We start from the raw sequence: 17254 nt of genomic DNA, 5'->3' as shown, positions 1-17254 counted from the left end.
GCATAAACCATTTTGAAACAGCGACTTCATTTGTAAAATGGTCAGGAATGAGTCCGACATGATGATAATTTTTATATACCTGATCAAATAATCTCATTTTATAATTTACTGTTTTAAAGGTACTCTGAACTGAAAAAAAAAAAAAACATGTTAAAAGTTGAATTTAATACCTAAGTCAATCCCAGAAAATGTTGGTTCATATTACAATGGCATTGATGATCAGAAAGAAAGAAGCATAGGTATATTAAATACTAAGCCAATGCAGATGAAAGTGCCGTTCTGAGAACCCAGGTTCTCTTTCTTAGCAATTAAAGATTGACGTCACACTTATACTTCATTTAAAGTATTTATAATTTATCATACATGAAAAAGAGCAAAAGGGGATTGCTGTTAGAACCAAGCAAAGTGCAGTCAGATGAGTTTTGTTTTGCTTTTGTAGTTATTGTTGCACGTATTTAAAAAGTAGGTGCGTAATAAGATTTTCTTTTATGGCTGTCCCTTTTATTCATTTCGTATTTCTTAGCATTGAAGATGGCAAATGCAGGAGCAGGTGGTGTCTTTGTTTGTAGCTTTGAAAATTTGTTAATGACCGTGTTTGCAGTTTGAATTTTAATAGTGTATTTCTTTACAGGTGATGGCTGAGTTAGTAATTTGAAGAATTGGTAACTGATACCAAGGTTCAATGTTATTCTCTCAAATGCTTCAAAACCAGTATATATAAAGTTTCTTATTGCTATTGAAAAGAGAATTTGGTTATTCAAGATGGAAAGAGTAATAGGAAGTTCAGTTGATAACTTAAATAATTAGTTGTTCAGTTGTTAATGAATGTTAAGGAAAAATTATGTGCAATAATAAATGCGGAACTTGGGATCAATTAGAACAACTAATGTTATTTGGGTAGTTTAAACCAATTACTTTAGTTTATGTATTATTACTTTTTTATTTTAATTATCAAGTAAGTGTTAGAAAAGAGAGAAAATATAAATAGATAGTTCAATTATAAATATGGAGTGATAAATTTTCGATATAATTTCAAATATTTCGATAACGTTGTGAATGGGAAAAGTGATTAATCTCATGTGAATTGAGGCAATTTAAGTTATCACTTTCGTTCGTTGATTTACTTTATTAGTTATTGTTCTATTATTGATAATTTATTTTACTGCAATTTACATTTCTATAAAACCTTCGTTTTCATTCTCTTATCCATCTATATCATTTATCATTTTATCTTTTTTATTCATTCATCGTCTCACTTTTTAATAACAAAAAATATCAAAATATGATTCTTGAAAAGAAATACATTGTTGATTGAAATCAATACCCGTATTAAAAGAGAAATTATTAATATAAATATACGTGTGAATTTGATTCATAATATAATTGAGTTGTTAGTCAAATTCATTTTAATAGTAGATGTCATAACACTCAATTACTTGAAATCAGATTAAAAAATATATAAGTTTATTAGTCAAATATAAACAAATTCGCGTTAAATAGATTGGATTCATTGATCGATGTCGAACCATAAACCTAGAAACAATTATATTCTTAGAAGAAAAATACGAAAAAGTTTGACATTAATAAACTATAAAAGATCATTTGTATAAAAAAATGACAGAGACTATATACATAATTTTCGATTCCTTTCGAATTTCTTACGCTGGTACTTATTAAACATTTATAATGTTATCTATGTATTTTAAAATAAGTTTATTATTGTACTTTTTTAATTATATGAAAATTATATTTACATAAATTCAAATGTTTGTTGCCTCTTGTTGAAAGATCCATGTCATTTTGCTCGGGAAACGAATTGCATAGCATAACACTCCTCCTTTATAAACTTCAATCCAAAAAGGAAATCCCAAAAATTGATTAATTTGACTAATTGAAAACGACAACCCAATAAGGAATTATCAAATTAAAAAAAAAAAAAAAAAACTTTTCTTCTTAGAAAATTACAAAGGAGACCAGAAAGATAGAAAATGGAAAAATGACAAAGCACAAACAATGTCAAAAGTAAAAGGTTGCATCTCTTATTCGCACGGCCATTACTTAAACAACACTTACCATTATCGATAAGATTTTGTGTATTAGATTTAACCTTAAATCAGACATCGACAAATGACGAAGTTTCCGGTTAAGTCACCCCAATAAGTGAATGTGTTATTCAAATCCTGCAACCGCTGCTTGTATATTTGTTTCTCCGGAGTAATAAAGACGCTGCTACTACTAATATTGAAAAGAAGAAATAGAAAAAACTGAAACGTGTTCTTTTAAAAGCAACTCCAAGTTGTTTTATTTTACAAGAAAATAGTTAACACAACAAATCAATCCACAAATACGCAAATATAACTCTATTTTTTTGTTGAAAAATTGGAGAGGTTTATAGCAATTGAGATTTTATCATTTGTGTACAACGTAAAAAACGTTGTGTTTACGAAGTTTCAACAGCGTTTTTTCTTGTTCTTGAAGACACCAATAATATATACATGGGTCTCCAATGGTGAGGCCAAAAGTAGCGTGTCCGGTTCCTCTTATGAGCTTTGGACACCACACTTCTTAGTGGGACCCACGCTTTTCACATTATTAATCTCACCATTTCCACGTGTCCTTCTCCGATTCGCCCCAAACAGTTACCTCAGATTTCCTTGTACCTGTTTTTTTCTTAATACACCAAACAAAACATTATAAATATCCAACACAACAACATCCTATTGAGAATCACGTTGGTGTTGACTCCAGTACCCCCGTTTGGATTTCCACTATCCTTCCTCATCCACTTCTTCTTCTTCTCGTACAATTATATACGGTACCTGTCCAAATCCAATTATTATCAAACACAACGTTTTTTTATGGGAATTATTACAGACAACTTAATCATAAAATATCTTACTAAACCTATTTCTCCATCTCTCATATTTTTACAAGTGTACCAATAATTCAAACATTACCTTAAATTAAATCATATCAAACGGAACAAACATTTTTCCATATATCATTATCAGATTGTTGCTTTCAGTATTTATACTTATTAATGGTAAAGAACTTTCCAGAGGTCGGGAAACGATTTATAACTCAGGAATGCGATGCCGTTTAGTATATATCAACAGTTATTTATATTATTTATAATAAAAATAAAATATGTATTTCATATATATTTTGAATAATTTAAATTGTAAATTATACTGTATGAAGTGATATCTTTATTAATGTATAAACTACTCTGATTCTCGAATGAAAAAATGGTATGCGTTTTTTCTTTATTAAAATGAAAGATGGAAATGTTAAAATGTTCAAAAATAACTGTATTTAGGAATTTTTAAATAATTTATTTTATGTTGTATTTTAGTGCAATGTGAATCTGCCAGCCTATCAATAATTTTGTTTTTATTTTTAATTAAAGTCCATTTTAATAATGTGGCATACCGTTTATGATAAAATTGTATATTTTGATAATTTTCAAATTTTATTAATAATATAATTTATCAAATATAGTTCCTTTCTATCTCCTTTAATATTTTTCCCACCAATTAGTTGTTAATAAAAAAAGTAGATAGATTTTATAATAATTTGTTCAAGAAGTAGGTGACTTCAAGTAATGAAAAAAAAAATTATGTCATAGATTTAACATCCTTTTTTTGTTTTTAAAATTATACTATAATTGTTTCTTAAGGTTTCTTAGCATCTAACTAGTTTTCAACATAAAATTCATGTCACTTACATTTATGTCAAAGGATTAATTAAATTGATTAATTAAAATTATTTATTTAAGAAAGCAAATTCTTTCTAATAATAGAGATAATGTCAATTTAAAGTATACAAGTAAATGTAAATCTCATTTTATAAATTGGTTTTATAAGACTAAGTTATACTTAAAATATACTTTTTAACATAATATCAAAGTCATGAGTTAGAATTTATTTTAACAAAATTTGTTATTCTCACTTTATAAATTGAGTTTGTAAGATTGTTATATTTAAAATTCATTATTTAAGATATCATAAATCTTAGTTTCTTAAAATTTAAATGTCATAACGTACTAATAAATGAATATTTATTAATATATATATATATATATATATATATATATATATATATATATATATATATATATATATATATATATATATATATATATATCACCTCATATCGATTTTTGATAAATAGATATAAATAATATATTTCCTTTAGAAAATATTTCTTCATAATAACAACAATTGTTCCTCTTAATTGATCTTATTCTTATAAAATTTATTTAAATAGTTATAATTTGATCCGATTTAAGATATGGTTCATTTTTCAATGGAATTATACATACATTTTTTCATATAAATTGACGAAGACTTATTATATATATAAATAGTTGAATCAGACCTATAAAATAATGTATTGAAATAAATCCTCTGAATGATTTGATTATTAAACATTTCATCCACAATATTAGGATTGGAAGTACTTAATTTTAATGATTGAAACGAGATTTCTGAAAAATTTTAAAACAGTTCCAAAGAAGATATTTCAAGTTTTAATTATTTTTAGAAAGGAATAATCCTGTATGAGATGCATAACAATATTATAAGTAACAATAATATTAGAAAAGATGTTTAAGACAGATATACGTTATTTAAGTTATAAAAAATTATATGTATATATAACGTTATCTTTGTTTAATTCCTCCTACACCTTTAATTAAATTGATCAAACTAGAAACTTTTTGATAATGTTCGTAGAGAAAACTAAATTGACCACACTCTTATAAGTTTTTTTTATTTTTTATTTTACATTAAATAAAAATAAGACAAATTCATATTTTACTAAATCTGTTTTATAAAAATAAACGAAACATAAATTGTTGATAAATTTGTATTTTCTTCACGTGAGATTGCATAAAGAATGTAAATGATGAAATTGTTGAAAACATTGAATTATTTGGGTATTCTCCAGGTGGGATCGCGCTGGAATCAGTATTTGTATACGATCCATGACAACCCAAACATAAAGTAGTAATGTCTCATCATACAATTAAACATTTTTACATTTCTTTATTTGATTCATGCCACAAATCTCAAACATTTAGGGATTCACAACATATTAGACAAAATTTATTTTTCTTTTCCATTTTCAAACCTTATGGTTGGAGATGTAAAAAATACCTTGTTAAACCTAAAACACAATACAACGCTTCAATGTTATGGCTAAATCATTCAAAATAGGATGTGAAAATTAAACTTTTAAATCTATTTAACCTGCATTTTCACTCACAATTAAAAAAATTAAATTGTTAAAACTCATTTTCACAATTCTTTTTTTCAAAATTCTATTGGAAACTTTGAGTTAAACAATCTTAAAGATTAAGATAATCAAACCATTTATGTTATTTGCCAAGTATTTTTCTTTAAACCATATATGGTAATTCACCTCAACAAGCTATTTACAGTTTACCTTTATTCAGAAGAAGTAAATAAGGGAGCACCAATAATGTTTAGTTGAAAAAGAAAGAGAAAGTTGAATTTTAAAAGAGCAAATTTTGAAAAAAAAAAAAAACTTTCCAATTCAATTTCTCCATTTTCTTCCTTTCTTCTCTTATTATTATTATTATTATTTGAAGCACTCATTTAAAAATTATAAATCAGAATTTAAAGATTACTAAATAAACCAATAGATAAATATATTAAAAACCAAAGATTGATATAAAACCATAAAGTACATGTAAACAATATTTTTTTTATATTTTCAATTCTTTAATATTTTTAATAAAAGGGAAGGGTGCTTCTCTCTCTCTCTCTCTCTCTCTATATATATATATATATATATATATATATATATATATATATTAATTTGATCTATTTAATTTTAACAAAGGACAAAAGTGAAAAGTAGGCTAATCTCATCTGACCAATATATCTTATTTTTTTTATATTTCTTAATTTTTGTCTAGTAAAATTTGTTAACTTTAAATTAATCTTTAATATATTTGTCATCATTAATAGAATTTTTAATCTCTATATTTACAACAATAGTTTAATATTTTTATTATAAATTCTACTAATATCCTGAAATTTTTTACATGTTTATTGTCTAATTTAAAAGGAAATAACGTTAATATCAATGTAACAAAAAAAAGTATACTAAATTTAAAAGAAAAATATAAAGATCACACTAAGTTAAAAATTAATAAAAAATATAAAAAATATTATTAAATCAGAGTAAATGGTAGTTACATTCACTTAATATAAAAATTGGGCCGACAGAAATTTTGGAACTCCTGTGATCGCCCATCATAATTCGTTTGATTCTGAATATTAAGGAAAGAATCGGTACATGCTTTGCTGGCAAAAGTAGGGTCCTCTCATCATACAAATCTTTACATCATCAACCAGCCACGTGTCGTCAAACAAAAAAAATCCCACCACTCTTATGAAATTATGAAAAGTAAATTAAATATATTTGAAATATTTTGTGCTGTTAACATTAATTAACTTGTTGATTAAGAAAAACTGAATAAAGTTTTGTAAGTGAAAAAACTAGAAGGGAGGGAAAGAAGTTTTCACTGCTAAGCATAATTAGCAAATAATTTAATAAAGTCGGTTAAATTTGAGACAGTGATATGAGAAGCCTAGTTGAGTCAGATTTAACAGATAAGAAGCTAAATGAGTATTTTAAAAGATAAAAATATATTTGATGAAATTAAAAAATAAAATAAAATGAATAGTGTTTGTAATATATAAAATGAAAATGAGAAAACAGGTGGATATTGATTATAGAATAGTGCTAAATATTAAGACACAAAGGGGTCCGAGCGTGACTGTCAAATCTACATATTCTCTGTTTTCTCTCTCTTTCTTTCTCTCTCTCTCTCTCTTTCTGAATTCAGAGGACAGCCCCTTTGCTCCGCAGATTCGATTCAATCGCCGATCTTTATTACTCACTGCTCCTCGGGAATCCCTCGTCTCTCCTTTCAATCTCTGTCTCTTCTCCCTCAATATAATGCTTCAGACTTTCAAGGTACCATTTTTCATTCATGTCAATTATTATAATATCATTTATTCATATTAGTATAAACAACTTTTTCAATCTTTTTATTTTTTTATTTATTTTTACCTTTACATTAATTTCTCAAAACAAATCAATTAACAACGCGCCATAGTTTCATAAAATGTGAATTTTGTTCTCTTCTCTTTGTTTTTCTCCCACAACAACTGTTTCATGAGGAGTTTCTTGATCTCAGTTTCACCCACTCATTGGTTTTATCAGCTCCTTTTCTTTTCCTTCGCCTCCTTCACTAAAACATTCGCACGAGATCTCAGCAATTACAATTTGTTGGTTCCACAAAACTCAAATGTTTTTTTTTTTTCTGTTATTGTCTGACCAATTTCTGTTTATATCGAGAAAACTTTTCCAAGTTCCTTTGGAATATTTTAATTCTTTGTAGTTAAGTTAATTTGGATTTTGCTGAGTTTTATTGAGTGTTAATGCTCATCTGAGATTATTAAATGGGGGTTTTGTTTTTCTTAAACGTGTATATTTGAGTTTAAAGTTTAACATTTGGACGGTTACTTACTTCTGCTATTTTTGTTTTTCGTAATTTTGCTTGAAAAGGGTTAATGATACTGTCTCTGCTGTCGTACTTCGTAATATCATCTCTTCTGCATCATTGACTGTTTTTTTTTTTTGGGTGGGGGTGGCTTTTAGATTCTTCTTCGGAACTCTGTGCTTTAGGTAGGTATTTTCTGAGTACATTAAAAAAAGGTCCTTTTATGGAAATGGGATCTGCTTTTTCCCGTCTCATCATTTTTAAAAAATTACCCCATCAATATAAATAATAAATAATAATAGTAATAATAGCAACAGTAGAAATATTAATAATAAATATAATAATTATTATTGTTATTGAAGTTTATAATCTGATTCCTCTGGAAAAGAAACTCATGGTGGTCATGATTTCTACTACAGAGCTTGTCTTATCTGCCCAATGCCTTAAACAATTCCAAAACTGCTTATGTTTTGTCTCTCTGTTTTGGTTAGTGCAGGCAGGTACACATAGAAGGATATGATTATGGATAAATTAAAAAAATATGTTGAAACGCTTTCTGTATTTCACATATTTTGTTCTTTCTTCTCATCATCTTCTTTTCGCCCATGATGCAGGGCTGGTTCTGACTCGATCAAGCTTTTGACTCCAACAAAAAAAATATAAAAAAAAAAAACATGGAAGGAGACACATTCTCTGGTCTCGGCAACGGTACACAGATTGATAACAAGATCTTGCAAACGTTTAAGAAAAGCTTTGTTCAAGTCCAGGACATCTTGGATCAGAACCGGGTACTCATCAATGAGATAAACCAGAATCACGAGTCCAAGGTCCCTGACAATCTCAGCAGAAACGTTGGCCTTATTAGGGAGCTTAACAACAACATCAGAAGAGTGGTTGACCTTTATGCGGATCTTTCGAGCTCCTTTACCAAATCCATGGAGGTTTCTTCCGAAGGGGATTCCAGTGGTGCTGTAAAATCTGACGGCAAAGCTGGCCACAAACGACACAGGCCTCTTTAGGGAACTTTTTTGTTTTTCTTCTTTTTCTTTTAATTTCTTTTCTTTTTTTGCTTGGTGGAGATGCACGATATAACAATTGTGTTGAGGGGTAGATCAAGATTAGGTTCTGTAGCCGAAGCCCTCTTGTATTACAGAACTTTCTCTAGCTCATCGCTTACTGCTTACATTTCAAATAAAAACAAATGATTTTCCGGAATTTCTGAGTTCTATCATAACCTTGTGACTGTGGATCTAATAGGAATGTAACATGTTTGTGTGCCTATTTAATCATGCTGCTGTCTTTCAAAAGGTGAATAAGAACAACCCCTTTTGTTTCCTATTCAACGTGATTGCTTTTTCCCTTTGGATTTGAACATGTGATGGATTATAATGAGATGGACCTTTCTTGTTTATATGCTTTTTTCCATGCCATGATGAGGTTTTGCAAGAGATAAGGGCTTTTAGCTTTGATAAACTTTTTTTCTTGAGTTTCTTTCTGCTTGTCAAAAGGGGCTAAGGGCCAAAGGGTCTTGATAGTTTTTTGTCCGTCATTCTTTTTCACATCTCTTATCTAGTTTTGATGGAAACTCGTCATAGACTACCTTTATTCTCTTTATATCTCGAACCAAAATGTTGTTCCCAGATCTTACTTTAGCGAAGAACTGAAAGTGAGAAGGGTGTTGCAGTTGCAGACACTGTTTTTGGCCTATGCGCATGTAGCCAGAGTTTCCTTACCAAGAAAACCATACCTGGTTTATCTCTGTGGGAGTGACAACTGAGAACTGCATACATATGTGTGAAGATGCTCTGAAACAGATGGAAGAGAGCAGCTTTATAATATAAGATAAAGTGTTTTTGGTTCCCCATATCACACCAGCAGAAGAACAGAATCTCAGATGAGCGATGTGAGGAACTTTTGACTAATTTTATAATTTATTTTGCTGTAGCAAATGGCTAATATTGGGTGAGAAATAAAAATTATTCCGGTGTTGATTGTGTATGAGGTTAAAAGAAAGCAGTAGAGTTCTGAGTGTAAACAGTGACCCCAACAAGATGACAAAGGGACCCAAAGGTTCTGTTTTGGGATGGAACTGAACTTCACTTCTCCATGCTTATCCCTTCCTACTGAGGTTGGTTCCTTTTTACTTTCCAATTTCCCCCTTACTTTTTATTCTCTTATAGATGTGTTCTACTTCATAGTTGATAATTCCATGGTTTGTTTGTATTTCTCTGTGATTGTGCAGATGTCTTTATTGGTGGACCCATTTTGTGGCAGCCTAATTTCCTGATCTCAGAAGAGAAGGCCCACTTGAGTGGTTCTGGTTTAGATTTTGCATTTTGAAGGAGTGGACCTTTTCCTCCTGGGTAGATTCATACTCATTCATACTCCTACACCTATAATTCTTAGACCATCATTTGTCCATCACCTCAGAGCCTCAGAGCGTCACTGCAAAATAGAATGAGGAAAAACAAGTATGGTATGTGTTCGAGGAAATGAGTGAATGAAAATGTGATGATATAAATAAAATGAAGACAAATTAGACATTGTGTAGTACATAACATGTGCGGTGGGAATCTACTTTTGCTTTTGTTTCCCTTTGTTCCTTGCATTTCCAGCAAATAGGTTGGAAAGGAGCTCAACTCTAGTTTGGCCAATGAAAGCTATTTTCTTAAAATAATGGAAGATTTAGATATCTTCATCATTGGTTGGACCCAATTCCAGCAATCCAACTATAATAATCCACGCTCTTTAATTATGCCCTAATGACACTTTTTAATTATTTTACCATAATTTTTAATATCTCATCATCCTTTTATTCCCCTTCGCAAAGACACTCATACACACTTTTGAAAAATCCACACTTTAACAAAATCAACTTTACAAGGTTGACATCACCTCTGTTAGGTGACCCGTTAACGTTGCCAACTTGCGTTTCACTCATTCTATATTGCATTCTTTGGTACCAAGATCATGTCTCATTTAAGTTTCACCAATAACCAAACTTATCCCTAATCTTATTTTCCCTTTATGCTTTGCTTAATTGCTCTTCTCCTAAACCACTGAATCAGATCTTCAATTATAACCAGAAAAAATATCCAAACTTGGATTTCGACTATTTAATCACTTTTCAGAGTTTCCATCCAAGCTCTCCCAACAATTAGTACCTTAAATCAAATATGTATTACTAGATAATGATATTTTGATATTCTTTTTTATTTACTTTTAATCATCACTTCAATCATCCATATATCATCAGATCATGATATCACTCAAAAAAATTAAAATAAATAATTAAAAAATAATTAAAATGATGAATTGAAAATAAGTCAAAAAAAAATATGAGTCAATCGGTCATCTCAACCAAATATATATAGATATAAATTCTTATTAATTTATTTCTAACAATTATTATCCGGTCATCTCAAAATCCTTGCCCTTGAAACACTCAGGAAAAATAATACTTGTTTTAATTATGGTTGGTCATTTCGCTCGCAAAGTCTTATGTAAGATCTTATTTTATTCTGTTAGGTATCATGATGTCACTTCGTTTTTTAAATTTATTGTAACTTTTACTCCGATAAAAAAAAAATTATACCACTTCCATTTTAATTTTGTATGACGGATCTTAGGAGAAAAAATTACTTTTGGCAAACAAATACTGTTTTAATTTTATGACTATGAAATTTATTTTAAATTTTGTGCTATATGAGAATAAGAAGATTTTACAATCTCATGGTTTAAATTAATGATTATGCTTGTGATAAAGATGTCTTATGTAGTATTATTTATTTAGCTCCGTCTCATTAATACAAATTTAATAAAATACCTTAATTATCAATAAAATAATTAATAGATTAATATTAATTGTTTTAATTTAAGTATAATGTATCTTTTAATAAATACACAACGGTAATTAATAAAACTAAACTATGTGGATTATAGCTGTCAAAATGGGTTTGAATTCGTGAGCCAATCATGTCCATCACGGATTTGGACCGGGTTGGGTTGAAATTTGTTTACATATTTCAATACGGGTTGATTTTTGATTCGGTCCACCTAGAACCCGGCTCATCCGGGTTGAACCTGTGGTGAGTCAAGTTGGCTCACCAACTCGCATATAAAGGGTCACAAAGTGTTTTTTGTTAAGTTGAGCTTTGCATTTGGGTCAGGTTTAGTTGTTTTTTTAGCTAATACATGGATAATTTGTATTTTATGTAATTTTGGTTTGTATTTGGATTGTATTGAAGTTTATTTAGATTTTAATTATAATTTTGTAAAAAATAAAAAATTGTATTTTTTTAATTAAGTGATCCCGTGAACCAACCCATTTAACCCATCAACCCGTGGTGGGTTAGATCCGATTCAAATTTTTTTAACTCGTTAATAAATGAGTCGGATTGAATTGACTCACTAAGTAATTAATCTACGGTGGATTGAGGATGTTGCCAATTTAACATATAGAATGGTTATTATATTACATTTTTTAAAATTTGGAACCTGAATGAATCTTAAAAGTATTGCATTATCCCATGAGTCACATGATGTTTTAAAAAATTATCCTGCGGAATATCGATCACCAATAATTAATAAATATTAAATTTTATAAAATTTAATAGCTAATTATGACGTTTAAAGAATTTTATTTTTACTTCAATAATTATTAATTTAATTTTACTTTATTTAAAAAATAAAAGTGTCTATGAGCATTACATAGTTATAATTAATAATTTATTTGATACACATGAAAAAAATCAAATGATAAAATAATTTTAATGTAACAAAAGCTTAACTTCACATAAAAAACAACAAATCAAAATAAAAGAAGTAAACAATCCACTATAATACGATAGCAACCAGGTGCGATGGGACGATTTTGCCATCTCATACTCATTATTATAGAAAAATTTATTATCATTATTTAGTATATTGCATTTTTAAAATTAAAGAAATTAATTAATTATTTCAATAATAAAGATATTAAATTGAACAAAATAAATAACAAATAAAATTATATTCACATTAAAGTAAGTAAATTTAGTTAGAATCATTAAATTTGATAATAACATATGTATTTTTAAAAGAAAAAAATCTTAAAATCATTGAGATCTATCATTTTAATTCTTTTAACTAATAATTGGATCACCTGTCTTAGTGTTCCGCCAATTTGTATATAAAAAAGAGATTAATTTCATTAAAGTATAACATTTATTGTATAGTAACTAAAAACATCTACTATAATTAATATAGTGAAGAAAAGAAACTATTAAGAAAAATACCAATTTATCCATACTTATTACTGTAACACATCTGTTTATTATCAGCCGTTGGTTTAGAGGAAAATGATGAAGATAATACTACTTCATTTATATTGTTATTACATGTTTTTCAGATGATTTCGATATAATATTAGGTTGTACTTTTGACCTTCAAAATTAGAGATGTGGATAAGTAACAAGACAAATAGGCACGTATAAAAAAATATTCACAAGAAAATTTTTCACAAATACTCGATAAGTAACAAGATAAATAGACTGTCAAAATAGGTTGGAATCCCCGAGCCAACCAGACTTACCACGGGTTCGGATTGGGTTGGGTTGAAATTTTTTTATAAATTTTAATACAGGTTGATTTTTGACTCGGCTCATCTAGGTTGAATCCGTGGTGACCCGGATTGGCTCACCAACGCAGATAAAAGGGTCACACAAGTATTTTTATTTATTTTTTATTAAGTTGGGCTTTACATTTAGGTCATGTTAAGTTATTTTTTTATCCAATACATAAATAATTTGTATTTTTTTATTTTAGATTGTATTTGGATTGTATTAAAGTTTATTTAGATTTTAATTAGAATTACAATTTAATTTTGACTGAAAAAAAATAAAAAATAATATTTTTTTTAATTAAGTGAACCCGTGAGCCAACCTGTTTAACCCGTCAACCCGTGGTGGGCCGGGTCGGGTTCAAATTTTTTTGGCTCGCTAAAAAGTGAGTCGGGTTGGGTTGACTCACTAAATCATCAACCCGTGGTGGATCGAGCCGGGTCGGGCCGGATTACTCGTTTTGACAGCGCTAAAGACAAATAACAAAACAGATTTTTCAAACACAACGGATAACAAATAGGTTCTACCATGTCTTATTCGTTGTCATCTTTAACCAAAATAAAATATAAAGAAAAATATAGTTGAGTATTATAGTGAGTGAGAAAATTGAGTAAATATATGAAATGTATTTATAGACCTAAGTGAAAATACCCAAAATATCTTGCAAGTTATTTGAATAATAGATAAGGATTTTTGTGATATATTTTTAGATATATGTAAAAACATCTCACAATTAAATAGTACCTTATATAAATATTTAATATACTAAATCAAATCTTAAATATAGTAAATTATGATTTTAAATTAAATATGTCGAATAATATTTTTAATAAATTAAAAAATAAATCTTAAATAAGTAATAATAAAATCTTACTACAATATTAATAAAGAATTTCTTTAGATATTTTTATCAAACCTTATCTTTAATTTTATATTTTTTAAAAATAAGATTGATAATTATTTCTAATACATGTTATACAGTGAATTTGTTTTAAAAAATTGAGAAAATTTGTTTATTATTATTATTATTATTATATAAAATTACACAATTATATTTATTAGGTTGTTATTAATGAAAAATATACAATTATACAGTTTGTTTGTTTAAATATTAAATTTGTTATTATATATAAAATCCAACCGTCTAAAAAATTCTAATGATAAAATTGTTTGCTTAATTTTTATTTTAATATATAAAAATGAACATTTTTAACATTAGCATTTATCCATTTTTAGTTGTCACGTTTAAAATTCAGTTATTTTTATACAAAACAAAATTAGGATAGTTTTTTTTTAGGTGTAGTCTAATATTGGTTTTAACTTCCAGATTTTATTTTAGTTTTATAAAATGTAGATCATGAAGAACAGTTTCCAATTCTAGTGTTCCACTTTTATAGCATTCCATCTCCACCGCATCCCACTTCTATTTGTGTTTCTCTCCACCCCTACCAACATCCCACTTCTATTTGTGTTCCTTTCCACCTCCAATGACATCTCACTCTCATTGTTTCACCCCCAACAGGTTGGTCTTATATATCTTTCAAAATTTGGAACTCCATTAATTTCTTATTGTCATACATATTGTTTATCATCATCATGCTTTTTAATGACTATATGTTAATCAAATCTTGTCCATAAGTAGAAGGAACTAATCTCTCTAAGGTATTAATTTCTCTTTCTTTCTTAATTTGTTGTCTTTCAATAAGGCATTGTTCATCTCCTCTTTTGTTATGCCTGACTTATGAGAATATTGTTCTTTTCTGCCATTGATCTATGAAAATATGTAACTTTTTTTGATGTGAAACTCCAATAGTAATAATAATCATGTGAGTATTAACTAGGAATGAAACCTAAAAATTTCCACCTACCTCTTTACTCCAGGGAAAAATGTTGTAAAAATTTAATTGTTTCATTTTTTTAAATAATAACACATTGATTTTGGTAGTGAGAATTTATTTCGCATCTTTCAAAATTTAATTTAATATCGATAAGAAAACATAATGCTTCCTCTACATGTGAAATTTGATGAGTGCTTGAATAACTCCATGTAGTTTTCTCTACCCATTCAACTTTTAGTATAAAATGTTTTCTTCTCAGTTTCATTTTTCTCTCCTAAAATAGCTCAAACCAATGATAATATGCTTGAATCCACAAAATTTAGCATCGACACAAAGTTATACTCTTGTTTGAAGAAGAGTCTCGATTGGAAAACTAAATTCCACTACAAGCCTTATGTGAATGTTGATTAAGCTCTAAAAAGAGGAAGCACTAAAACATTAGGCCTCCATATAGGTATGGAAACACTTAGAAAAATACTTAAAACACTTCATAGGGAAAATAAACATAAAAAATAATCATAATCACCCCATGACAATTAACCATCTTGTTATACATCATTATTAATATTGATTTGTTACATATATTGACATATTGAATGTGATATTACCATTAAATTTATTTTATGTTTGGTATAATCATATTCATACAAATTTATTTTATTATCATGAATATTTTTTTTGTTAACTATTTTATATTAATATTGTACAGGACAATTTAAAAAATATGGATGGAGAGAAAAAAAGATTCAAAAGCATGTACCGTTAGTTAAGCATTTTGGATTTGTACCTTAAGAACAAGACCAACACACTTGCAAGGTAGGAGTATTTTGTTTAATATCAATGATTATATTTTTAAATTTGTAATATATTATCGATTATTTTTTATTAAATACTAATGACTTACTTTTTTTTTAGGTACAAAATACTTGAAGATGTTGTCATATGCCATTTTTTAAATACTTATTTAATGTAATTGTATAAAATAAAATTAGGTATCATTTTATATGTACATTTTTGGATATATAATTTCTTATCTTAGTTTTTGTAATTTTAAATGTAATGGATATTTTTACATTTATAATATATTATCGATTATTTTTTATTAAATACTAATGATTTATTTTTTTATTTTATTTTGCAGGATCAAGGTTATCATATGCCATTTTTTAAATACTTATTTAATGTAATTGTATAAAATAAAATTAGGTATCATTTTATATGTACATTTTTTGATATAATTACATATCTTAGTTTTTGTAATTTTAAATGTAATGGATACTTTTACATTTATAATATATTATTGATTATTTTTTATTAAATATTAATGATTTACTTTTTTATTTTTATTTTGTAGGATCAAAATCTTTGAAGATGTTGTCATATATTATTTTTAAAATACTTATTTAATGTAATTGTATAAAGTAGAATTCGGTATCATTTATATGTAATTTTTGGATATATAATTACATATTTTTGTTTTTGTAATTTTAAATGTAATGGATGTTATATATTTATATTTCATGTTTATTTATTTTAATTGATATTTATTTTCAAAATGTAAATGTGACTTATTTATTCATTACAACATGTTAGCTATTTGCAATTACTATATCATTTATTATAATAATAATAATAATGATAATAATTAATTATCACATAAAATTTGGCAATATAATAATAATAATAATTAATAATAGTAATAACTAATTAGTTTTACTCTTTTATATATTTGTCATAATTTTTTATTATTACTAATAAAAAAATATAATAGTGATAATAAATTTGTCACTACTATCTTATATGTTTGTGATATTTCATATTGTCATTATTACACAAAATTAACAGTGACAACTATTTTTGTCACAATAAAATTTAGTTTTAGTGACATTTAAAATTATTGTCACAAATATAATAGTGACATAACTATTAGTAACAATTTTAATTTTGTCACAAAATACTATTATTGACATATTTTGATGAATATTTATATCAGTATAATCAATTTTTCTTGCGTGGGTGTGGTGAAGATGTTTATATGATACTCAAAATGATTCATTGCATTGCAAGAATTGGTTTCTGCACAAAGGGAGATAAAATCAAATGTTACAAACGAGAGAGAGAGTTCAACAGTGAAGAACACAGATAAACTCTAGAAAAACCCTCAGCTTCGTTTCACGGGATCAAAGTTGGAAACACCAATGACGGCGCCAACAATCACCACTTTCTCTTTCATGGATGCCCTCACCTCAAACCTTCCATTGCGTTTGAAACTGCTG

General features: G+C 27.4%; 1 protein-coding gene and 1 long non-coding RNA gene across 2 annotated transcripts; both read left to right on the top strand.

Annotated features, from left to right (window-relative positions):
* Window positions 1-6766: 6766 nt before the first annotated feature.
* On the top strand, window positions 6767-8755 carry LOC114176192 (protein ELF4-LIKE 4-like). Its single transcript, XM_028061144.2, has 2 exons — window positions 6767-7011; window positions 8155-8755. The coding sequence occupies exon 2, from the start codon at window positions 8215-8217 to the stop codon at window positions 8557-8559; it is 345 nt and encodes a 114-aa protein (XP_027916945.1). The 5' UTR covers window positions 6767-7011; window positions 8155-8214; the 3' UTR covers window positions 8560-8755.
* Window positions 8756-14533: 5778 nt separating this feature from the next.
* Window positions 14534-16413, top strand: LOC146888016 (uncharacterized). The gene is made up of 5 exons (XR_014993565.1): window positions 14534-14662; window positions 15688-15794; window positions 15894-15970; window positions 16120-16184; window positions 16333-16413. It is a non-coding gene; the product is annotated as an uncharacterized LOC146888016 (long non-coding RNA).
* Window positions 16414-17254: the final 841 nt, after the last annotated feature.

Source organism: Vigna unguiculata, chromosome 3 (assembly GCF_037176805.1).
Source record: "Vigna unguiculata cultivar grain cowpea cultivar isolate G323 ecotype 2 chromosome 3, ASM3717680v1, whole genome shotgun sequence".
Lineage (NCBI taxonomy): Eukaryota > Viridiplantae > Streptophyta > Magnoliopsida > Fabales > Fabaceae > Vigna > Vigna unguiculata.
The sequence above is the reverse complement of the archived record's forward strand: the minus strand, read 5'-3'. Positions and strand labels throughout refer to the sequence as shown.

Bases quoted from the DNA above. Each gene is read 5' to 3' on its own strand.
- LOC114176192 (XM_028061144.2), top strand. From the start codon at position 8,215: ATGGAAGGAGACACATTCTCTGGTCTCGGCAACGGTACACAGATTGAT.